The sequence below is a fragment of the Meleagris gallopavo genome, chromosome 1, assembly GCF_905368555.1.
Source record: "Meleagris gallopavo chromosome 1, MGAL_WU_HG_1.1, whole genome shotgun sequence".
NCBI classification, from domain to species: domain Eukaryota; kingdom Metazoa; phylum Chordata; class Aves; order Galliformes; family Phasianidae; genus Meleagris; species Meleagris gallopavo.
This window is the reverse complement of record NC_139404.1, coordinates 7,731,908-7,756,897: the sequence shown is the minus strand read 5'-3', so window position 1 is coordinate 7,756,897 and position 24,990 is coordinate 7,731,908. Positions and strand designations below refer to the sequence as shown.

At 42.3% G+C, this 24,990-nt stretch overlaps 1 protein-coding gene across 1 annotated transcript in view; it reads right to left on the bottom strand.

The window, feature by feature from the left end:
* Positions 1-24,990, bottom strand: part of ELAPOR2 (endosome-lysosome associated apoptosis and autophagy regulator family member 2) — a 95,160-nt gene that overhangs the window by 39,222 nt on the left and 30,948 nt on the right. The window contains exon 2 of the mRNA XM_085216300.1: positions 10,305-10,425. Coding sequence (XP_085072426.1) covers positions 10,305-10,425 — 121 coding nt within the window. The remainder of the gene's footprint in view (positions 1-10,304; positions 10,426-24,990) is intronic.

Here is a 24,990-nt window from a genome sequence, read left to right as displayed (position 1 = left end):
CACCCACCAAAGCAGTTGCTGCAAATGGCGTCTCATGACGTCTGAACTGTCTTCTGCAGACTAGCAAATGCAATCCAAGTATGAGAGGAAATTTATGTCCTTCTGGTGTAGCAACTGTAGACCAGATAGGAAACACTAAGAAATCTCAACGAATCCTAAACAGCTATATTTGAGCAATGGCATTGAGCTTGAGGTATCCAGGGACTGAATTGCAACTGGGCCTCAAATACTGACTCACATGAAAATGTCTACACTCAACTACCTCCATCCTATTCAGCTGATGTGTCAAAATTTTCATTGTGATCACAGTCTCTTCCTCACACACACATTCTGTTTGCCTCTCATACCTCAATCACAGCAAATCTTACGGTCTTGCTAGTTTCTTTCCATTTAAAATAGAAATCAGATTCAGTAGATTATGTGTCTAACTTACTGAATTGTATTGTGTACAAAAATAGAGCAAAGGAATCATCGTAAGACTCTAAGACCAATTTTCCCCTTGGAAGCCTCAATACATACACCAACACACAGTTCTCAGTAACTCTTCCCTGGGAATTAAACTCCATGAATTCAGTGCAAACTCTTCCGACTTTTAAAACATTTATCTAAAAGGATCTTTGAAAAGTCAACAATGTGACTTTTTCCCCAAAAACATTGTATTGCTCATGTACAGAGGAAATTAGCTCATTAACAGTGATGCTTGAAAAGAAATGAAAATACACATCTGTTGGAGACTTTTAGTAGCAGCTCTCAAGCTGCCATGCACGCCATTGCCAACTCAACATCTTCACTTCGTGGCATTGTTGCATTAATTCCTTGCTGTTCATATCATAATTAGCTGTAGAGCCAAAATCATGTACTGTCTTTCTCTCTCATACATCTTTTAAGATCCTGAGTGGAAGAAGCAAAGCAGTAAGTAGGATTGCTACCCTGGACTTCAGGAGAGCCAACTTCGATCTCTTCTGGGACCTACTTGGAGCTATCCCGTGGGCTCGGGTGTTAGAAGGTAAGGGGGCCTCTGAGAGCTGGTCAGCATTTAAACAGCTCTTCTTTCAAGCTCAGGATCAGTGCATCCCTGTGACCAAGAAATCGGGAAAAGGTGGCAGAAGACCTGTGTGGATGAGCAAGGAGATCATGCGCAAGCTCAAAGGAAAGAAGAAGGTCCATGAAATGTGGAAAAAGAGTCTGACCACTTGGGAAGAATATAGGAATGTAGTCAAGGCCTGCAGGGATGCAACAAGGAAGGCTAAAGCCCGTCTGGAATTGAATCTGGCTAAAGTGATAAAGGATAATAAAAAAGGCTTCTTCAAGTATGTTAACAGCAAAAGGAAAACTAGAGAGAATGTGGGCCCCTTACTAAGTGAGGGGGGGGTTCTGGTAACGGGGGATGTTGAGAAGGCAGAGATACTGAATGCCTTCTTTAATTCCGTCTTCAGTGAAAAGGCTCTCCCACAGGAATCCCACACCGTGGAGGTTAGTGAGAGGGTCTGGGGAATGGGAGACTTCCCTTTAGTCAGGAAAGAGGACGTGCATGAGCACCTAGGCAGTACTAAGGTCCACAAGTCCATGGGATCTGATGGGGTGCATCCACGTGTGCTGAGGGAGCTGGTGGAGGTCATTGCCGAATGGCTCTCCATCATTTTTGAGAGGTCTTGGATAACAGGGGAGGTCCCTGAAGATTGGAGGATAGCCAATGTCACTCCGGTCTTCAAAAAGGGCAAGAAGCAAGATCCGGGTAATTATAGGCCTGTCAGCCTCACCTCTGTCCCTGGAAAGGTGATGGAACAGCTTGTGCTGGATACCATCTCCAGACAACTGGGAGAAAAGGAGGTTATCAGGAGTAGTCAGCATGGGTTCACCAAGGGGAGGTCGTGCTTGACCAACTTGGTGGCCTTCTATGATGCTGTCACATGCTGGGTGGATGGGGGAAGAGCGGTAGATGTAATCTACCTTGATTTTAGAAAGGCATTTGATACTGTCTCCCACGACATCCTTATAACAAAGCTGAGGAAGTGTGGGATAGATGAGTGGACAGTGAGGTGGGTTGAGAACTGGCTGACTGGCAGAGCATAGAGGGCTGGAGACCTGTGACCAGTGGTGTCCCCCAGGGGTCTGTGCTGGGTCCGGTCTTGTTCAACATCTTCATCAATGACCTTGATGAGGGGATAGTGGCCACCCTCAGCAAGTTTGCTGATGATACGAAGTTGGGAGGATTGGCTGACACGCCTGAAGGCTGTACTGCCATTCAGCGAGACCTGGACAGGCTGGAGAGTTGGGCAGTAAGAAATCGGATGAGATTCAACAAAAGCAAGTGTAGGGTCTTACACCTAGGGAGGAATAATTGCGTGCACCAATACAGGCTGGGGGATGAGCTGCTGGAGAGGAGCTCTGCAGAGAGGGACCTGGGCATCCTGGTGGACGACAGGTTGGCCATGAGCCAGCAGTGTGCCTTCGTGGCCAAAAAGGCCAATGGCATTCTGGGGTGCATTAAGAAGAGCGTGTCCAGCAGGTCGAGGGAGGTGATCCTCCCCCTCTACTCTGCCCTGGTAAGGCCTCATCTGGAGTACTGTGTCCAGTTCTGGGCTCCCCAGTACAAAAAAGACAGGGATCTCTTGGAAAGAGTCCAGCGGAGGGTCACAAAGATGGTGAAGGGCCTGGAGCATCTCCCCTATGAAGAAAGGCTAAGTGAACTGGGTCTGTTCAGCCTTGAGAAAAGAAGACTGAGAGGGGACCTGATCCAGGTTTATAAATATCTGAGGTGTGGCGGCCATAGCGGTGAGGCCAGTCTCTTTTCAGTGGTACGTGGAGACAGGATGAGGGGAAACGGACATAAGCTGCAGCACAGGAAGTTTCGCACGAATGTGCGTAAGAACTTCTTCACGGTGAGGGTGACGGAGCACTGGAACAGGCTGCCCAGGGAGGTTGTGGAGTCTCCTTCTCTGGAGATATTCAAGTCTCGCCTGGACGCCTACCTGTGCGACCTGGTGTAGGGAACCTGCTTTGGCAGGGGGGTTGGTCTCGATGATCTCTAGAGGTCCCTTCCAACCCCTACAATTCTGTGATTCTGTGATCTTTAACTGCTAGGTAGAACATAACAGGAAAAGGGACAAATCTAAAACATACAGAAAAATACCCAAATTCCCTCAATAATCATGCCCATAAATAATCCATATTTTTGGCTTTCAGGTTTGAGAGAACAACCTTCCATATGCAAGGATGGACTCTTATATGTTGACAAGCAGTTTCATGAAGGCTGTGCAGCTGAGAGGGAAGAAGATGTTAGAGTAAGTGATCTCAAAGATGGAGGAATGAGAGAATTTCTGAATACATCTCCTGAATATTGCCTCAAAATAGCACTTTCCTACAGCTCAGGATACCCACCAACATCTGTCACCACATATAAGTATATAAGTGCCTATGCCAGATCTAAATGACATGGTTAAACATCAGCAGCCATTAATAGCTTGACCTCATTATTTCTTCCAAGGTGAATACCAAAAACAGCAATATCTGAAAGACAAGAAAAATGAAGGAAAAAAAATAGTGCATCAAGGTTGATGAAGGCAAGATCTAGTGCTTTGAAACCATGAGAAAAAATGAGAATAGATATATGCCTAGTCCTCAGAGCTATGCTGATGTCATATTTGCTCTTTACAGCTGAAAAAAAGAGATATCCCAGTCATTTCAAATATCTTTAATGAGACCAAAAAATAATCCTCAATTAATATCAAATAAGCAAATAACCTCTCTGATGATTTGTGGGATATACATGTTTGGTCATAACTCTAGATTTCCTTAAGTCTTTCGAAAAGTAGGTATTATATTCATATATTAAGACAAAAACTCTGTGGTGACAATTAATTTTTTGATTCCATAATAAATGATTTTGGTATAACATAAATACATGGCATTAACAAATATCATTATTCACTTGAGGGTATTTGTATATACATTCACATCTATATGTGGTGAGGCACTGGCACTGTTGCCCAGAGAAGCTGTGGATGCCCTATCCCTGGAGGCATTCAAGGCCAGTTTGGATGGAGCCCTCAGAAACTTGATGTGATGCAAGGTGTCCTTGCTCATGGCAGGGAGGTGGAAGCAGACAATCTTTGAAGTCCTTTCTAACACAGATCATTCAATTGTTCTATGATCTACATACACAATAATGTAAACATTAGAGAAACTACTAAAACTTCTTGTTGCTATCTTCAGGGCTTCATCAGCCAAATTTCAAAATTCTAGGTAAAAACCTGGAAGTACGAATTATGTACCATGAAGACTACATAGAATTTGCTTGAATACAAGCACAAGTTGACAATGAACAGATACAAAGCAACATTCTATGTCAGAAGGCTGTAGCACAAGCACACTGGTATTCCCAGATGTATTCAGTTCATATTATCCATCCACACAGATGTGTACGTGCATACATCATACATTATAAAATTCACAGGTGCCCACTGATTTCAAGGGAATAAGGATCTGGCTCACTCCTTACTTGCTCAGGATACCAAATCTTAACAAAGATGGAAAGGATATCAAACTTTAAATGTTTTTATTAAGTTTAAACTTCTACTACATTTCTACTGCAAAAGCAGAATGGTAAAATAAAAATTTCTGCAGATCTCAGTTGCCTTGAAGTGTTATAAAACTTGCAAGTCTTAAAAAGGTCACTTGCCCTAATTGTGTTTAAAGTACACTGTAATTAGCAGAAAGATCCATATCTCCTCCTGTGTTTCCTAGAAGCAAATTACACAAGTTTGAATAAATTCAACAAACAGCTCAGTAGCAATAAATCAGGACAAAATTTGCTCTTAGGCCCCAGCAAAAGTCCATTGTAATTAAGGATATTGTGTTTTCCAAAGTCAGTGGAGCTTTCCACTTGATTACCATTCAGTGCACGCTTACACACCTTGCCTTAAAATGGAAGCACATTTCTGATTTCAAAAGTTTCTTTTGCCTTAGTAGTACCAAGTAAGAGTGGAATTTTCTAAGCAGAACCCTTAATAACTGCATGGCATTCTATATGACTGAGTTCTTCCATATTATCAATAATTTTGTGCCTTTTTTCTTATGAAAACATTGTTATTGTATATGGCATTTGGATGATGACTCTGATAGTGACCTTAACAACCCTTTAATCCCTTGAACACAGCAAATTCAACTCCTTTTGAAATTGTTCTATTTATTGTTTTCAGCACATTTTCATTATTATACACAAAGCACTGCTAAAATTAACAGGTATTTAGGAGATGACCTCTTTTTGTTTAGGCTGGGGGAAAAAAAAAAAAAACTCATCATTTTGTCCAACAAGAGGGTTAATATTAAAAAATTTGAGGTCAAAATGTGAACCCTGTAAGCCCTTTTCGCTGATGAAAACAGCTCTGAAGAGTGAATCAGTGCAGCACTACACAGTAAGGGCAAGGTCTGAACCAGATATTTGTGTTGTACTGGAGTGAAAGGAGACAAAGAGATGTGGGGAAGGAGACAAGTAGAAAAGGAAGGCTCTGAGTTCGGACATTCAATTTGAGTGTAAAACATGCAGCATACAGCCAGGCTGGCAGAAAAGCACAACTGTGACACACTGTAGCATGGAGTCAGTGGGAACACAATACCAAATTCTGCTCCTACCATCAGGCCAAAAGGTCTATATTAAAAACTACATGAAGCCCACACACCACAATGAACCATTTTCTGAGATACCAGCCTTATGGGTCTTCAGACTTAGCCCCAAAAGCAAACTCCTCCCATTGACTGTCACAAAGGTTTTCCATTTAAAAAGCCAAGTATATTGCTCTGACGGCAGAGATCCTTATCAATTAAATTCTTTTGCTGCTATCAGATCCACAAGGAGATTAGAGTGAGAGCTCTGGTAATTAAAAATGAGCGAGACCAAATTAGTTAAGCACACTGCCAATCATCAAGAAGTAATGGAGTGATTCAGACACTCCAAACTTCACTGGCGGAAGGAGGCTCTCAGTCCTTCCACTTTCTTCTATAGAAAAAAAATGTTGGAAAAGACCATTAAGATCACCTATTCAACCGTCAGTCAAACACCACCAGGACCAGTGAACTATGGAATCACCCAAAAGGCTCTCAATACGGTGCTTGCAGAGGACATGTTAAGCATGAGGCAGAGATCCATGAAGACCAGCGTCAGGAGTAACACATATTGCATTCTAACCTAGCCAAAATCTTTGTTACACATTTCATTTGCATCTTTCTAGAATTTCTTGCAACTGTGACAGGCTCGTGTCAGAAGTATGAGTCATCTCTGAACAACCATGAGCACGGAGGGAAGAAAGAAAAGCAGTGCCCTCTGGGAGAGGTGGCCAAGCAGTGCAATGTGGCCATGCCTGGAGGTAACACAATGTGCTGAATGTCAAAAAGCAGGCTGGTCCCAACGTGGAGTTTGAAAACAGCAATGACTGCAGCCTCACAAGACAAGGAGATCAGAAAAAAAGAGGGGAAGGTTTCCTGCCAGGATTGAATTTTAGAAAGGTCATGTTGTCCCAGCACATTATTGCAAGCAAGATTCTCTCCTGCATCATCACTCTCACATCTGGTTCATGGCACAGCAGCACCTCCTACAGCACCACAAACACCTGGTGCATGAGGGTCCTTCCTCCTTTCTACCTGAGTGTAAATATGAAGAAGAAAGGATGGCCAGAGAGGAAGGTGGGTTATTATGCTTCTCACAGCAAGAAAAAAAGGCCAAAAATCCTTCATCCTATACTGAGAGCATAAAGCAGTCAAAATATAACAGTCCTTCCTACTTCAAACCCTGTGACTAGTTCTCAAGGGGCCCTGTCTTCTCTGCAGCTAAGTGTCACTGATTACTTTCTGAAGACCCAAAAAAAGTCTCAATTCTGGCATGATTTGGTGACAACAGCTGCACCAGGATATGCTGGCAGGCACTCGGAGTGGGTCACTATCCACAGGTCAGCATACACTTCACAACACAGCAGAGCTCAGAGACACCAAACCTAATTTTAAATAGGTTCATTGGAATGAAAAGCAGTAAAGCACAATATCCTGAAAATGAGGACATCCTGAGACACCAACTGAGCTCTGTGCCACAGTTAGATTGCTCCAGATATGCGGAACACCTGAGCTAATACATTTTTAGCAATCTCAAAGAGTCTTTGCACTCCACTGGAGACCACAGTCTAGACATATTTATGACGATGATTGGAGATGTTTAACATACTGTTGTATCACCTTTCCAGTTCCTGGTTCAGGTGCAATTTAAACAAAATGACTGCTGAGCATTTAGAAGCTGGAGAAGTTTATGCAATATTCCCAAAATTAATGACAGCTTACAAGTCAATTCTGTTTCCAGGGAGCAGCAAAGATCAATAGAAGATATTCGTAAGTGGCAAGCACTTCCAAATAGATGAAAACAACTGCAAACAAAACATCATGAAATCAGCAGCAACAGCAGATGTGTTTAAAAAAAAAAAAAAAAAAAAAAAAGGCCCTCAGAACTCATACTACTATACAACTGCAATCCTTTCTTAAAAGTATTAGGATAGTTGGCTCAACTGTATCTTAGGACTAATAGATCTTATATAGTTTTCCTCCCAGCTAACCGTGATAGGATGAGAAGTAATGTCCTTAAGTTGCACCAGGGGAGGTTCAGGTTGGATATTAGGAAAAGCTTCTTCTCAGAAACAGTGGTGAGGCATTGGCACAGGCTGCCCAGGGAGGTAGTGAAGCCACCATCCCTGGAGGTGTTCAGGAAAAGGGTAGATGTGGCACTGAGGGACATGATCTAGAGCAGTCACAGGCATAGTATGATGGTTGGACTAGATAATCTTAGTGGTCTTTCCAACCCTAATGATTCTATGATTTCACATCTTCTAAACATAATGGATATCCAAAGTTGGACATGATCTCACCTGTGGTGATTATACTGCAGACCTTTGGTCTGTAGGCTGAAGGAAAGATAAAAGTATCCAAGGGAGCCCAGGACTCCACCAAATGTCAGGAGGAGACCAAGCAGGACACTCAGGCATAGGGAAGAATCTACAAGATGCATCAGAATCTGAAGAATGCAGAAAGGCCAGAAAGACTCATCTCAAAGGACATGCCAAACTTACAGCATTTCTTGATATGCTTTGAGACAAAACAACTCTAGGTCTATGAGAAAAGGTTCAGGTATTTTGCAATAAAACCCATCAGGTTAGCCAAGCCAAAGGGGAGGGATATTCCAAGTGTACTCTAACAGTAACTATCTGCTGCTGGTAGAACCATGTTTTCAGCCAGGAAGATTAGCTGCCCTTAAAGCAAAAGGTGAAAGACTAAGAGATGTGAAATCTAAAATGACTTTTGCAATCAGGATATAGCCAGACATCTCCTGAAGCTATAACATACTACAGGGAAAAAAAAAAAAAAAAAAAAAAAAGAACTACATTAATTCTGCTGCACTCCCAGAAGCCCTGAAAGCAGACAGCTCTGTTCAAAAAAAAAGAAAAAAGAAAAAAAAAAAATCAACTATCCAATTGCTTCTCAAACCAGCTGAATTGCCATGGGACTTAAAAGCAACACTACAGGGAGGAAAAGCATCTACAGAGATGAGTTTTCCAGTGTACTGAACAGAATCCTGTATTTTGTATATTATATCACAGCTGATCAACACATAAAGATCTCCTCTATCTAACAGCCAAAGATTCATCCATGGTTATAAAACAGCTGAATTTTCTCTGGAGCTGATTTAAGAGCAGCAACACACCCAAATTAGAGAAGATGAAACAAAGTACATGCATCCTTTGTTGAAAGTTGTACCAGAAAGCTGTGAAGAATGTAATGCTTCTACACCTTAAATCATTTATCAAAAGCTTTACGAAGAAACAGTGTACAACAGAAAAAATGACTTATGCCTACATACTTCAGCATACACCAGAAGTGACTGTGCATCAAGAGGGATAACACTAACTGCTCCTTACCGCATAGGCAGCAAAAAGTAAAAGGCTTGAAGCTCAGCAAGGGAAATTCAAAAGCAGAAAAAAAAAAAAACTGTAACTGGAGGGAAAATGAATAGAACAAAATATATGAGTAAATATCTGGAGTGTTTGTGGGCACTTCATCATCAGAGGATCCTGGCAACAGCCCAGCCAAACATCAGCCACACAATCACAGGTATTACAGCTGTTTGGGCTGAGGGATGAATTATGGGATCCCATGAAGTGCTACCTACTTCTACAGTTCTATAATTGAATAACACATCCCTTAGGTTTACAGAGATCCCACATTTAAAACCTCAGAAACAAAACCCAAGCACCAGGAATGACACATGCAACTTTTCAGCTGATGCTTGCAGGCAGCCAGAAATCTTACTGTGGTCAACAGTGCTACAAAAAACATTTATGTGCCCAATGCTGGAGCACACCGTGTAATGAAATAAGCAATAAACCTTTACAGGAAGAGTCAGAAGTGAATAAAAAGTCATCTCTGCTACAGCAGAACTGAAAGGACACTGCCATCATTCTTCCCATTTGTCAGACACAGTGATTTACAGCCCCTGGTAGAAATTACTGAGAAAATAAAGTACTGGTAGGATTTGTTGTGAAGAGAATTGCTAGAGCAGGGATATGAGATGGGAAAGGGCATTCAGCTTGGGAAGCTGCAAATAGCGAGGAATTGTTCACATATACTTGCAGAGCAGCAGTTCATTTATGTACCCAGGTGCAAAGATGAAGTGTTTTAACATATTGGAAAAGGAAGAGGACCAAGTGATATGCAAACGCTCTGACTTGTTATAAATAAACAGATAAAAATGTAAGAGCTTCATCATGAAAATAACACTGGAAAATAGGACATTTACCATTACTTACGCATTTAGCTTTTTATCAGTTATATAATGCACGTGATGAGAACATGGACACTACGCAAATGCAATTTGGCCACTGTTGGTCACCATTTTGGCTGCTACTACAAATAAACAGGAGAGCTGCAGCAATTAAAGTATCGCAGCTCAAGACGAGCAACAACTCTTTAATGGATGTTGTGGTTTTTCTGTAAATTAGCTTACAGGGATACCTGTAGCAGGTATTAACGAGGTGTAAAATTGCACTGCAAAGACAGTCCCTGCTCTACAGCTCCAAGAAACAAGGGGAAGGGTTGGAAGGGCATACAGGGTGGCCTAGAAGGGAAGGACTAACTCATGACATTGGTGACAGAGTTAAGTAGTATTATGAGTTAAAAGCTCTTCTAAAGGGCTTTGTTGGCATCACTGCCATGTAGGGTAACTAGCACAAAGCAGACAAGAGCAATCTGTAATATAGAAAGTGCCAACATACTGCATTCCTTCCCTTTCACGGGGTCAGGTAGTCCAGAGCACTCTGCCGACGGATTCGGGACAGCCACCCTCCATCTGGAACCACTGCTGTCACACTCCGTGTACTCGAAGTGGTAATCTGTCTGCAAGCAATTAGAAAGAGTTTCAGTTTCATCACAGCATTTGCATATTAAGATCATTAATCAAGACTGTGATTAGCAAACTCGGTTATAATTAAACCAGAAAGGAAGTAGCTGCCACCTGAAGAACTATTACCGCTTTGATGATCACTGTGGATCATTGCAGAGCAATCACAAAGCACAAGTGCAAAAGCAGGTAGGATTTGCAAAAGAAAGGGGGCACAAATTCCAATACAATTTTGTTTCCCTAGCAGGATTGGTCAGTCTTCTGTCTCTAAAGCAGTCACACAGGCTTCCTCCTTGGTCAATTTAGACTAAGGGGAAGTCTGCGCTGGCTCTGGCTCAGGTTAGTGCATCCCTGCAAATATTTTGCTGGCTCACAAAGAGAACCCCTTTAATTCTCCTCTACTTATAGAAAAACTAACAACAATGGAATTAATGTTTCTCCTACTGCTAACCATAGTTCTCCATTTTAGATGTTAATAAAGTCCTACCTAAAAATCATTAAAGCCTTTGGTATTTTGCATGGAATTGCAAGTAAAATTTTGATTGCACTGGAATTAATATCTTTATGGTTCAAAAAACGTCTTTATGGCTCAACTTATAGTTTAGAAGCCCAACTAACAGTACACTGGAAAGAAAAACTACTTGTCTCAGAAATACAGCAAACTGTAAGAAGATGCTATCTAATCCACAGCCATACACGAAATATAACACATTCTCAATACCCCTAATATACTCAATTAAATTTGCGTTTTCCCCTCTTCATCTCATTACACAATCTTCAAAGAACAGAAAAAAAAAAAGTAGTTAATTGTCATGTGGAAATCCACCTATAAAGCAACCAGAATATATAAATAACAAATCTGTAACAGATCCATCCCATCATTCATATCACGTAGGATAAAAATTAACTATTATCTACTCAAGACTGGAAGAAAGCAGAGTAAAGAATACTGAAACCCTCTGAATCTGACTCATGTGCAGAACTTTTTTTTTCTATTTTGTACTAGGACAACTGATTGAAATTATAGAGAGCAGCTTGGTGTCAACAATTCAGGTTGCTCTCACACCCACCCTCTCAAAAGTAGTGGTTTTGTTCTCTCCTTCTCCATTTGGGTAGAAGACTCAAGTCTCCATCTCCCCTTCTTCTTCTGTGTAAATCTTTCCAGCTTTAACCAGCCAGATAAAGTTTCCAGGAAAGATGGACCCAATAGTTGTCCTTCCCCCTGAACGCCCTAACCCTGTGTGTGGGTAGCCATGTCAACAGAGGAGTTTCAAGGCTCACAAGGGGGTTATGCAGCATGGTCTTGCTCTTGAACAGGCTTTTTCCATTGTCTTTGCCCCTACTGTGCTCAGTTCCTTCATGGAAGAGATGGATTTTTTTTTTTTTTAAACTTCTTTTCTACCTGACTTTCAATTCTACTGTACGACTGAAAACCACTGCATGGAATTTGTCACTTTTTATGGTATTTGCTTGTAATGAAGACTCTACAGATGGATTTTTGCACACGGTCACACATGTACACCCCCAAACCTCTGCTAGCCACCATCACCAACATCCTCTCCCCTGTAACACAGTTCTACCAAGGAACAAACACAGTTCTTGATAGCTGTATTGCAGACATCCACTGCAGCTCACAGCTTCATCTGCACCACTGGCCAGCTTTAAACTAGTTGGCTTGGCTACTTGTAGAAGGTGAATATACCTGCATAGAGCTCAGGTTCAACCAAATAATTCAGCATCATGAGATGCTTTAGCTTCCATCCTCGGCACCCAGGGTAGCTCAGATACATCCCTACAAGCTGGAAGCACACCTCAGCTACAGCAGAAACACCCTCAAAGCCAACGTGACATAGGTGAGCGCTGGAAAACTCCCATTAGCAATGGCTTACCAGGCTCAGAGTTTCTAATCTGCCTCAGCAATCTGAGCTTCCAAATATAGCAGGTTGATAAAGAAGGCCGCTCAGCATCATGGGGTGCTTACAACTCCTTTGCATCCCTCTGAAAAATCACAGTTCTGCTACGCTGTGATTTCTTCTCCTCTCTAATTGAGAAATTTCTTCCCACCAGTCCTCTGAAAAACATTTCACAGCAAAGCCATTCCCAGATGTTATCTGCTGCCACCTATTACTCTGTTTTTGCTTTTAATGCGTATTTTTTTTTCCCTACTATCATCCAGACATAGAGTATTTTGAAGTTTGGCCACTGGCCTGTTTTAATTCTAACAAGTCTGACTGCTTTATTACTTTTCTGGGCTTGCCCTTAGTGATTTAACTTGTCTCGCCTCCAGTTCAGCTGTTATTTCTGATAACATTTCTGGTTTATTGCTCACTATTCCTGGGATGTGAGAAATTGGCTTGAATTTCAGGCCCGAAGAATTTGTTTCCATAGGAAAACATCTCTCTGAACACTCCATACAGGGTTAAGTTATAAATAAATAAATAAATAAATAAATAAATAAATAAAAAGGATAATTTTCTAAATGGAAAATTGATTCTCTTCCAAGAAGCCACTCAGAATCAATTTGTAGTCCTGAGCATTAAATTTCAAATAAAAGGTTAATAGCAACCTGAAAAATGTCTCCAAATCAGACAGGAACATTTCTTTCAGTCTGTGCTGAATTTCGCCTCGTTGTTTTTGGAGAATCAGTGAAATCACATGTGCACTACTGCGCACTAAGCTGTAAGAAAAGGCCCTCTGACGTACGTACGCTCCTCTGAAGGACACTGCATCCAAAATAGATGCCCTTGTGCACGCACATGACGTCAAAGGGGTGATGCACTGATCACAGCTCTTCCAAGGGGAGAAAAAACAGCAGAATTGGTCCAATGAGCTATGTCCATAATGCATCAACACCAAATCAATGGATGGGCCTGCCTCCCTCCCATGCTTCCCATGCAAAAGTCCTGCAGCCATGGCACGGCACCCACACCCCCTGCCCTGCAGGCTTAACTCCAAGGCTTCTTCTGGCCACCAGGTTCCAGGAGCTCTCTGAGTGACACATCAGTGCAGTACCTCTCTGCGTGCCACCCCACATCACTGCCCCTCATGTTGTACAATGCTGGGTTTAACTCGGTGAGGGACACCTGGGACCTGGTGTATGTCATCTTAGATGTCCCCAGTGCACACCTCTACATCTAGGCTTGTCACCTCACAGTCCTTTATGACAGCTGACAGACTCCTCTGTTCTAAAAGTAAAAGTCTGTTGCAGAGTATTTTCCAAACTCTAGAAGTATTGGTTTCCTCTCCATGGACTGACTCTGCTCTCACGAGGCCCCACCTGCGGTACCACATCCAGGGGTCCCAGCACAAGAAGGATGAGGAGCTGTTGGAGGTGGTACAGAAAAGGCCATGAAGATTATCAGAGGCCTAGAGACTCTGCTATGAAGACAAGCTGAGGGAGTGTAGCTTGTTCAGCCTGGAGAAGAGAAGGCTGCAGGGAGATCTCATTATGGCTTTCCAGTTTTTAAGCAAGATCAACTTTTTACATGGGTAGATAGTGACAGGATAAGGAGGAACAGTTTCAAACTACGAGAGGGGAGATTAAGGTTAAATATTAGGAAGAAATTATTTATTCAGAGGGTGATGAGGCACTGGCACTGCTGTCCAGAGAAGCTGTGGATGCCCCATCCCTGGAGGTGCTCGACACCAGGCTGGATGGGACCCTGGGCAGTCTAAGCTGGTAGGGGATAACCAACCCACAGCAGGGGTTGGAGCTGGATGAGCTCTGAGGTCCCTTCCAACCTGAGCTTTCTCCAGGATGAGCAGAAACACTCATTTCAATGCATCTCCTATTTTTCTGCGCCAATTTTCTAATTCCCTCCTTTCAGCTACATAGGAGCTGTCCTGTAGCCTTTTCCACTTAACCAAAATTGAAGCACAGAGAAGGCACAGACCTTTCTAATCAGTTCCTGATGCACCAAACATTTGATCTGGGTACAAAGAGTGGATGAAGACCAGGAGCTGTTATGAAATAACAGCAAAAGTCTCTTGTAATGTAACAGCTTGCTCTGCTCATGTTGCTTTACAAACACAGACATCGATAAGCCAAGGAAAAAAAAAAAAAAGACTGAAAAAAAGCCTTCTACAATGCCTGCCATAATATTACCAACTAAGTGAACAATTGTTCTCAGGTCTGTCATTTATTCCTTCCCTGAACTTGCAGTGCTTGTTCCACTGATACATTTGCTTAAACCGATTAACTGCATACAATGCTATTAAAAGATATTGTTTGCCAAAAGGAGCACCCATAATCTTTACAGACCCATGTGCTATCTATATTTACATATGCAATAGGGATTAACTGTGCTCTTTTTTTTTTTTTTTTAAAGGGGGGAAAAAAGCAACATCACACAAATAAAAGCCTCTTTAGCAACAGAATGAAGTCAGGAGAAGGGAGTACACTAGAACATGATATCCCAAAGGACACAGAAACATGGCACTTGTAGTTCCCAACCTATGCTTCCCCACATCTAGCCTCCATAATGTCACCACCACCACCATTCAAGGATAAAACCTTCAACACATTGAGACTACTCCAGTGTTCAAAGGGTTTCCCATCGGCCACCTTTCCTAATTTGGTTTTGAAAGAGGAGATGCAAGTTTCTTATTAGTTTCAGGCATCGAGCCCATCCTCCTCTTTTCCTGCACTCATTATTTCTAAGTATATCCTCTGACAGCAAAGAATATTTCCTCCTTCCCCATGCTCCTACCATTCCGAGCCCATCAGTGAGCAGCACACATTAGCAGGGCTCTGGTTCACCCCATTCAGACTTAATGCCCAGCTTTAAGCTTCTCCTTCCTTAATCTCCTGTAAAATTACTTACATTGGTGTTTTTCAGCTGAAAACTTGAGTTGGGGTTTAATTATTTCCACCTTTATTCCTAAATCCCAAAATTCCTGAAATCTTTTCTGCGTGTTCTGCTGCACTTCACTTTCCAGAATCCCAATTTGTTTGTGGCTTTTTTGGCAGGGAGAAACCCAGCCCTAATTGCATTACTTAGAACCCCACAAGGCAGCTGCAGAGATTCAGACTTTCTGAAAATCAGGTTATTTGCATCTTGAGCCTAATTCAAGCACCAGGTTTCTACAACCAGAAGCTTAGGTTGAAATCCTGCCAAAGCCATCTGCAAATTAAAGATGAACTGAAGAGACTTACTGAATAAAAGCCAAAATTCAGCAAAAATATATCATCAATATTTGTGAGCAATCAGAATAAATGATATTTTGGTAAATTTTTATTTAATTTGTTTAAACATCATTTCTAGGATTCCATTCTAAAACTGTCAACACATGTGGCTATCCCTAGGCCAGTGAGTATCATGACATGTTATCTATATTTACAGATAGACAGACCTCTGCAGAACAACAGGGTACACTCGAAGAGCCACAAGCAGCTCTGTCAGCAGAACAGGGACAACCATTACCAATGTTTAGAAACAAACAGCTGATAGAAAATTGTTTGGATGAACACTTTGTCCTAGACGAAATGAGAAATGTACTGAGCTCTCATACCAACCAGGACAAAGGAATTGCCTTGCTCTTGGCCAAGATACTGCACCATGGGGTGATGGTCACCAGACAGATGAGGCACTTCCTCACATTTCTGATGTCTGGATCTGGAGAATCATAGATTCACAGACTGCCCCAAATTGGAAGGAATTCATAAGGACCATCAAATCCAACTCCTGCCTCCACACAAGACCACCCAAAATTAACGAATTTGAGAGTGTTGTACAAGCACTTGTTGAATTCCAGTCAGCTTCATGCCATGACCACTGCCTGGGGAAGCCTGTGCCACTGCCCAACCACGCTCCCTGTGAAGGTCAGCTAGATTTGGAGGAGCTATTTGCCTAGCTTAGACACATACGTTTCCACAAAGCTTCTGAAACCAGGTGAGACAAGTTCTTCCTTAGATACTTATTCACTCAGCTGTTACATGTTGGATCACCATTTCGGTTTTGGATGCACACGTGCAGCCTTTGGCCAACCTCTAGTCCAAGAGACATCCACTCCTTCATTGAGCTTCCTAGAAACACCTGCCATAGAAATAGTGTGATTTTACTATTGCAGAGCTTTAAACAAGAGACAGTAAGGCTTGAAGGGTATTTTCAAAGCTGTTTAGTCCATCTTTTTATCATATCTAAACCAATCCTGATAGAAGTTTGCCTAACCTGACAGAGAACTAGAGAACAACCTGGCATGTTTAGCAACCTCCCAGAATAAAGCTCCCACTTACCACTTAGATAAAATGGTGCTAATGTGCATGGGTCATTATCAGGCAGCTACTTGGTTATCATCATCCTAGAAGTCGAACACAAAAGCGAGGAGCCAGATATGAAAGCAAAGGATTTATTTGCTGAAAAGCACACACCTGAAGGTAGGCAGCACCATCTCAACACATAAACAGACTCAGAGAGCATGGCTGGCACCGATGGCTGGCTGTGCCCCTCCAAGAAACTCCATCTACAACATTCTGCACATGGTTTGTTGAAGACAGCGCATGCCCATATAACACAGTGCCATTTCTCAGCCTCTGCCAAATCCCTTTCAGTATCAGCCCAGTAATGACTAGGGAAGTTTTTATTAGCATTATCTTATTTATCCTTTCAGTGATCATTTGCAGCATGAAAAGGTCAGGTCAGCCAGCAGCCCTTTGGCTGAAAAACATTATTTTCCCTTTAAACAAGACTTCACAAGCAAGCTGTGTGCAGCACCTGCCCAGCCATTTTGCAAGCATCTGGGATTGCTTACTTTTGAATCCTGGAGATACAAGTGGTTCTTAGTAAAACAATGACTCTTTGATCCAGGCTTCATCTGTTGCCCAGATAAGTCAATAAAAGGTATCTACTGACTCTAAAGCAAATTGGATGAGCCACAGTCGATCAGTACTGTGATCAGTACTCACAACACCAAGTATTAAATAGCAGATGACAGCATTGCCATCTTCACAAATAAAATTCTAGAATAAGTAAAACATTTGCTACCTTTTAAGATCATCTCACTGTATTTCATGGGTGGTAATACCAAATACAGAATTCTACACTATGGTGGAAAATCACTCTAGAAAAGGTTATCTTCAGCCAGATAAACTGTATGTGTGAAAGATTCTCCAGTGATGGCTTATCGACAGTAACAGGGATAGAGCAATTTTCCTCTCCCAACACTCCTGTCTGGTGCCAGCACTACCATTTGTGCTTAGGAAAAACATTATCCACCAGAAAATCACTTTTTTTCAATAGTTTTTCAGCCAGAGTAAGTTCCCTCAACTCATTCCCTCAACAGCATGGGGTGATATACCCTGTGGTAAAGAACACAGCCCCTTTCATATAAGATGCAAAGAGAAGGAAGGGAATAGCAATTTCTAGTTGTGAGCAGTCTAAAAATGTGCAAGAAGAGGACAAAGAGCAGCAGAAGAAATATGTCACAGACAAACAAGTGCATGTCATCTGTAACTCCTTTATTCTTTCCAACATGAAACCTCATTTCCTCACACATCTACTGTCAGACGTGGCTACCCTGCCATCTGGTGCTACATATGACTGAAGAACCTATTGCTAAGGCAGCAAAACCTTAAACTCTAAAGCTTTAGGGTGTATAGGAATTCTGGTTTCAGTCTCTCACAGATACAGAACAGTTTAATAAATATGGAAATTAAAATAGTCTTTTGGGGTACTTATCTCCACAGCCAGTCATCAGAATTTCCAAATTGATATTCTGGTTCACAGCGACAAAACCATACAAATCTTCATCAAAGAGACTTGTTCATGCCAACTGGGTGATAAAAATAGCAGCTTAAAGAATAATCTCATATTTTGACTGAATTTTGTGAAATTCACTCTTCTTTTATTGTTTTCCCTCATTCTTTATGTAAAGCAACTCTCAGGAAAGCCTTTTTCAAGAATTCAAACATGATGATATGTGCTTGCATGACATCTTAAGACCTAAAATATTTGTTTCCTAATGGAGAAAGTACGGGTTAAACCCTCACACCGTATTCCATTGCCTCCCTATATCTTGACTTGGATCATTCAGAGGTGCAGGAGTAAAGAATGTAGGCACATCCCAGATGAAGAATGTGAGATGAGGGTAGTAAATGATACCCTCAAGGAACAGTAGGATTTGTAAGCCCTAGCACAGAGCACGATTACAGATCTTTTATAATGCATATACTGGTTAGTTTGGACCAAAGGTCTGACTTCTCTCTATCAACTACTGGCTTGCTGTGGAGTCACAAAGAAATTACTTCACTTACCTCCCCAAAAGTGTAACCTCATTTTGCACATTTGCAGATGATACACTTCTTTACAGATCATTCTGGGAGCCAGACTACAATTGTGAGTGCCTTCCCTAAAGTCAGTTTATGAAACAAGTCAGGAGGGCTGAGTTCTTGAACAGGTAATACTTTTTACTGTACAACTTAAGAGCAAAATCACAACACAACTGAATTAGCTAATATAATGCCACTGCATTTTACCCACTGTTGGCGTAGCTTCAGAAGAGTGAAAGGCTTGAAACATTTATTCTCTTAACATTTAAGACTCTATAACAGTTCAGCTACAAGAGCCTTCAACAGGACATCTCTGTCAAATTATATCTTGTGAAACAAGGAGGCTAATAACCGTGAGTGATGCCCATCAGAGTTGCCTAACACCCAATAGAAAGAGGGCACAAACTGTCAAACAGTGTAGCATAGAAAGCAGGAGAAGCTTCCTGCTCTGTTTCTTCACCAACACATCCCTGTCCCAGTCTGACACCAGAAGTCACATCTGTAGACTGAGGGACTTTCCTTGCAGCCATTCACTTTTGGACTCCACTGCCTTGGACTAGGAAAAATAGTGCTGACTAACACATGTGGAATACTCTGGTTTTACAATGGGGTGTCAGTCATAGAACCACAGAATCACAGAATGACCTGGGAGTGATCTCAAAGATGATATAGTACCAACCACCTGTCATGGGCAGGGTTGCCAACCACTAAATCAGGCACTAGATCACGTTGCCCAGGGTCCCATCCAACCTAGCCTTGAACACCTTCAGGAATGGGGCATCCACAACTCCTCTGGTTAGCCTGTGCTAAGTCAAGTAAGAGTAGATCAAAGATCAAGAAAAAAACAAACCCAGGTCTCAGTGGTGATAGTTTGATAGTTGGACCAGATGATCTTAGTGGTCTTTCCTAACTTTAATGATTCTATGATTCTCAGGTGACACCTGCTGATGCAGGATCAGATCAAGGAGTTCCACTTTCTCATCAGAAAACTTTTTGTAATATCCAACTCCACATGTCTGTACGATGTCACAGAACTTTTTAGTCAGAAGTTAACTGTCTCAAGGGTGACACAACATTCTCAGGTCATAAATAAATTTAAATGATGGTACTGCCTGGAATGTTTCCAACAGCAAGGGTAGATGAGAGAAGAAAGAAACGTGTCCAATACTTGGAGCTTCTGCTGAGAGGAAAATCTGCTAGACATGAACAATTAATTCATTGTAATAAAGAGCACTGCAACCTGCTATCGATCATTTTTGTCCTAGGCTTTGCATTAGATAGATTTCTAATATATGCATGTGCCAAGGGACTGGAAGGAATATTACTCAGCGACTCTTTTAATTGGCTTTTTTAACTACAAACCATGAGGTTATTTTGTGAACAAGTTGAGGACATGTTAACAATCAGATGACACTACGTTTATGACATTAGGCAGGGTCTCCAAGGTGCACTAAGTACAAACAGATAAATAAACAGTTACCTTTAACTCGTGAGTGGACACATACATCCCTATATGGGCATTTTCATTGGCACACACAAAACTAACATGAAGGTAATTCTGTGAGCAACCAACTTTTGCATTCCATCTCTCTCCCTAGCCAATAAAATTGAGTAGAGCTTCACTGCATCCAACAGAGCTCCACTTATTTATGCCAGAGGAGACTAAAGCTTCTTGCTTATCTCCAAACAGAAAGAGGTGGTTAAAGATAACACATAGATCTTGGGTGAAACACACTATATCTCACTGCTGCTCTATAGGATTCCCTGAACGTACAATCAGAACTGCAATGTTTTGTCTCTGCTTTCTAATCCTTCCAGTGATGCCAGCTAATTAGATGCTAAAGAATTAGCTTTTCTCTTCCACCTGTGTGCTGTTGACTAATTGCATTCAGAAAGCAACTCCAAACAGGCCAGTAAATCCTACTATGGACCAGCATGAGGAGACACTTGAATAACCAGACAGGATGGGATTGCTCCCACAGGGACATGGATAGCAAGGACAGCAGAGCATGGACTTGTTTACAGAAGGGAAGACACAGACTCTTGCAAGAGCACCAGGTAAAGGAGAGGCACTGAAATTTTTTCTTTCTCCATCTCCTTCAACTCCCTGCTCCAAGCTTGGGGAAGCAAGCATAACCCAGCCTTAGCTGTGAAGATATTCACAGACTCTGGGGAAGGGGTTACTCTGCAGTGCTTGACTCCATGTGCCCTTGACCCATTCACAGAATGGCCAGGGTTGGAAGGAATCTCAAGGATCATGAAGCTCCAACCCCCCTGCCACAGGCAGGGCCACCAACCTCCACATTCAATACTAGACCAGGCTGCCCAGGGCCCCATCCAATCTGGCCTTGAACACCTCCAGAGACGGGGCATCCACAGCCTCTCTGGGCAGCCTGTTCCAGCACCTCACCACTCTCTCTGTAAAGAATTTCCCCCTGACATCCAACCTAAATCTCCCCTCCCTCAACTTAAAACCATTTCCTCTTGTCCTGCAGTTGTCAACCCTTTCAAAGAGTTGATTCCCCTTTGTAGGCTTCCTTTAGGTATTGAAACGCTGCAATGAGGTCAACCTATCTTGGAATCTTGAGGTTTACCTATCTTGGAATAAAAAGAAAAGCTCTAAAGCAGAAATTGTTCCTTCCACAATGCAAGAGCTTACTCCAGTTGGTACCACTGGCACAAATGCTGCTCCTGTATGGGGTCCCATCATGATTCCTAAAAGTTTGTGGCATGTCACATCAAGGCAATGCCCACAGTGCTCCAGCTAAGGACTACAAGACTGCCTTCTTTGCTTGCTCATAGCAAAGTCCATAGCTGGATTTCCTCCCAACACCTGACAAACACATTTCCCTTATCCCTTCCTTCCCCAGATGATTCTATGCTGTGTTACATATTACGGAAGTGCTGGAGCTCCAGGAGGAAATTTGACATTGACATTAAATACAAATATAAGCATAACAACCAAATCCATCTGTTCTCTCTTGATTACAAATTTTTTCTCCCCATAAATATAAATACAAATTTGCTGGACTCCCATTACTTTTGCCAAGGGATTACAAACAGCAAGGAAATAGCTATCCAAGCATTCAAGGTCTGCAGGGCTGGATGAGGAGCATCCTGATGGACACTGAGGTGAGAACACATCACTGCGGCACCCTGAGTACTTCAGTTTGTGCTCAACAAGGTTAAAAGCACGCTTTGAGTTAAGTGTGTGCTGCTGTGAATTCAGGTGTTTGCCAACAGAACAATACCTTAGCCTGTCCCAAGACAAAATCAGGTATTTGAAGAGCTGAAAGGAATGCAGGTGCTCCAGAAACATAACTCAGGACAAGGCAGAAGGGCATTTAGACCCGCTTGTGAAACTGGGAGCCAAGGACAGAAGGAACAACCATAGTCTCATCCTTTCCTTTAAGGTCAGTGACCTAAAGCTCCAGCTAAAACAGCTGCAGTAACACTGAAATGCATAACTGTTTTGCCCCTTTTGTTAATTTTATTTATTTATTTATTTATTATATTTACACACAAAACTCCCAGGGGAGGTCACAAAATATTTGGACAGAGATTTCAGCAAGCAGAGCAGGAAGAACAACATTATAAGCATTTGCCTGGGCTGGTAGTGACTTTCTTCCCTTCTCCTCCATATCCAAGATACCAATCACTTCCCAGCCTTGTGTCCCTGACACCCAGACCATCCTCATGCCCCAGCATGGTACAGGTCGCAGCCTCCTCACCCTGCCCCTTACTGTGACCACCCCCATGGGGTGACCCAGCAGCTCAATCTGCCCCCAGACAGCAACAATAACAAAGGAAATCTGCTCGCTCCCCCAGTTCCTCCCCAGGTAGCACTGAGGAAGAGCTGAAATCCAGCCCTTAGCAAATAAAGTTCAGTCAGTCAAGGCTTTAAATAGAAACAAGACTGCATGGACTGTTGCAGTAAAACACATGCCTGACTGCATGCAGAGCTAAAGTAGGCATCATATTTGGTCCTGAGGTTGCAGAATTTTCATCTGATTCTCTCTAAGTTTTTCAAGCATTTTCAATGCATAAGAAGGTAAATTAACACTACTTATTGTAAATCAAAACCATAAAACTCCTTGCTTTGTAAGAATTTACAAGGTTGAAGGTTTGGTCTTGCACCAGGTCACTGATGATGGATGCTTAGACTCAATGCCTTCACTGTCACAGGGAACAGCTTCAGGGTCAACACCTTAACACCAAAACATACAAGAACCAACCCAAAAAAGAACCATAGAATCAGAAAATCATTAAAGTTGGAGAAGACCACTATGATCATCTTGTCCAACCATCAACCCTCCCCACCACTGACCATGGCCCTCAGTGCCTTATCTCACAAGTTAAGATAAACAGTCGAGCTCTTGACCAGCTCACAGTACATACATTCATGTTCCTCTAGGCTGCTGTAATTTCCCATCCTACTCTAATTCTTGACATCAATACCTGCCTTTTACTGCTCTTCTCAGTCTCTAGATCTTAAATTTAAAGTGAAAAATTATGAAAAATCTTTAATTCAGTATTTTGTATGCATGCTTCCTTATAATTGAGAATATCAAAGCATACCTTGACACTGCCACAGGCTGCCCAGAGAAGCTGTGTGCTCAAGGCCAGGTTGGATGGGGCCCTGGGCAGCCTGATCTAGTGGGCAGCAACCAGCCCCAGATTTGTAAATGGATGGGCTTTGAGGCTCCTTTCAATCCAAGCCGTACTATGGTTCTAAGATTCTAAGACATCTCACTCTAAGATATTCTCATAGCACCTTCCTGGGGAAAGGGAGTGTTGTTATTCCCAATTTAATGCCACACAGGAGCTCAGGCCCAGGATTTTAAGACTCATATTTGAAAAGGTATTTAAAAGCTTTGCTCCTTACTCAGGCAACAACTGTCACTGCAGCTTGGCTCCTGACCAGCTTTCAGGTATGCCCCAAGTAAGGTGGCACATAAGGAAATTGAATGCAAGGCTCCTGAGGATCTAAATACTGGGTTAGTCTCTTCCTCAAGACCATTCTAAATCTGTGGAGAGGATGAGGGGTGCTTCCCCAGCAGAAGAAAATCTCATGGAGTAGTCCCTGCTATAGCAATCCTACCAGCACTTTAGCAGTGCTCCAAGGAGAAAACTCTGAGCATTTAGCTCCATTTTTGTAGCTCTGTGAAGCTTTCCTGATAAACAATCTGCCTTCTCACTGAGGCACTCTCACATAAAACCAGGGACACGATCTTATCCAACCAATTAGGTAGGTGGTGCTGCTCAACATGCTCGCATTATGCTGATGGATTTCCTCCCTTTGAAGGCAGCAGAGGCTGCTGGAAGGCACTTGGCATGGAGATCGTTGTCCCAGGCCACTGCAGCATCTATCTCATGTCATCTGGTGTGACGAAGCCAGCACAAGGTTAATGTAAGCTGGATGTGGGGGGAAAAAATACACCAAAAGGCAGCATGCACAGAAAGTAAGTGATTTCCACACACACTGCATTTCCCTGACTAATGCTGACCTGAGTTTCCGTACCATCTTCCCACCACCAAACACAGGGCACTTCACAAGCAGTGGAGTCATACAAGACTCAGCACTCAAGGAAGGAAAGTGGGAATGAAGCACTGTTCTATGGGCATCAGATGTTTCTAAGACGGCAACCAAATGCATTCTTTTTTGGCTTTGAAAAACAGAATTAAGCACAGGCACAGCATACTCATGTTTGCATCTTATTTTTAACACAATCTGTACCTACTTCAACAGTATAAAATCTACCCTGATCTGGGAGTCTGAAATATTGCTGTCTTCATTTAAATGAGACTAAATGTCTCTTCTCACAGTCCACAGTGAGAGGCAAGGCTTCCTGAGGACAGTACATGTCACTTCAGATTGGTCTCTGCCATGCAAAGTTTTTTAAGATGAAACCACTCTGAGTGTCATTCACTATGAAGACTGGAAAGAGAGACAGAGACAGGAAAGAAGGGAGGATGGAGAATTGTGAACGTTGCAGGTTTTTTTCTGTTGAAAGGCAAAGGATAATATTTCATTCTGAAATATAAATCCAACAGGAGATGGTTTGTTTTCCAGCTAAAAATGTGCTTGCCAAAATGCATCAGAAAACATTCCTTTTGATGTGGAAGACATCCAACAAAGAGAGAACCTCCTGTAGTTTCCTGGGAGATGCCAAGGATGGGCAGCCCCAGCCCAGGCAAGTCACTGAAAGCCACCCCATGCTTCCCAGCCTGCCACCTTCCATATGCCTTTCCTTCTGCAATGCCCTGTTCTACCTGTCCATGATTTGTCAAACAC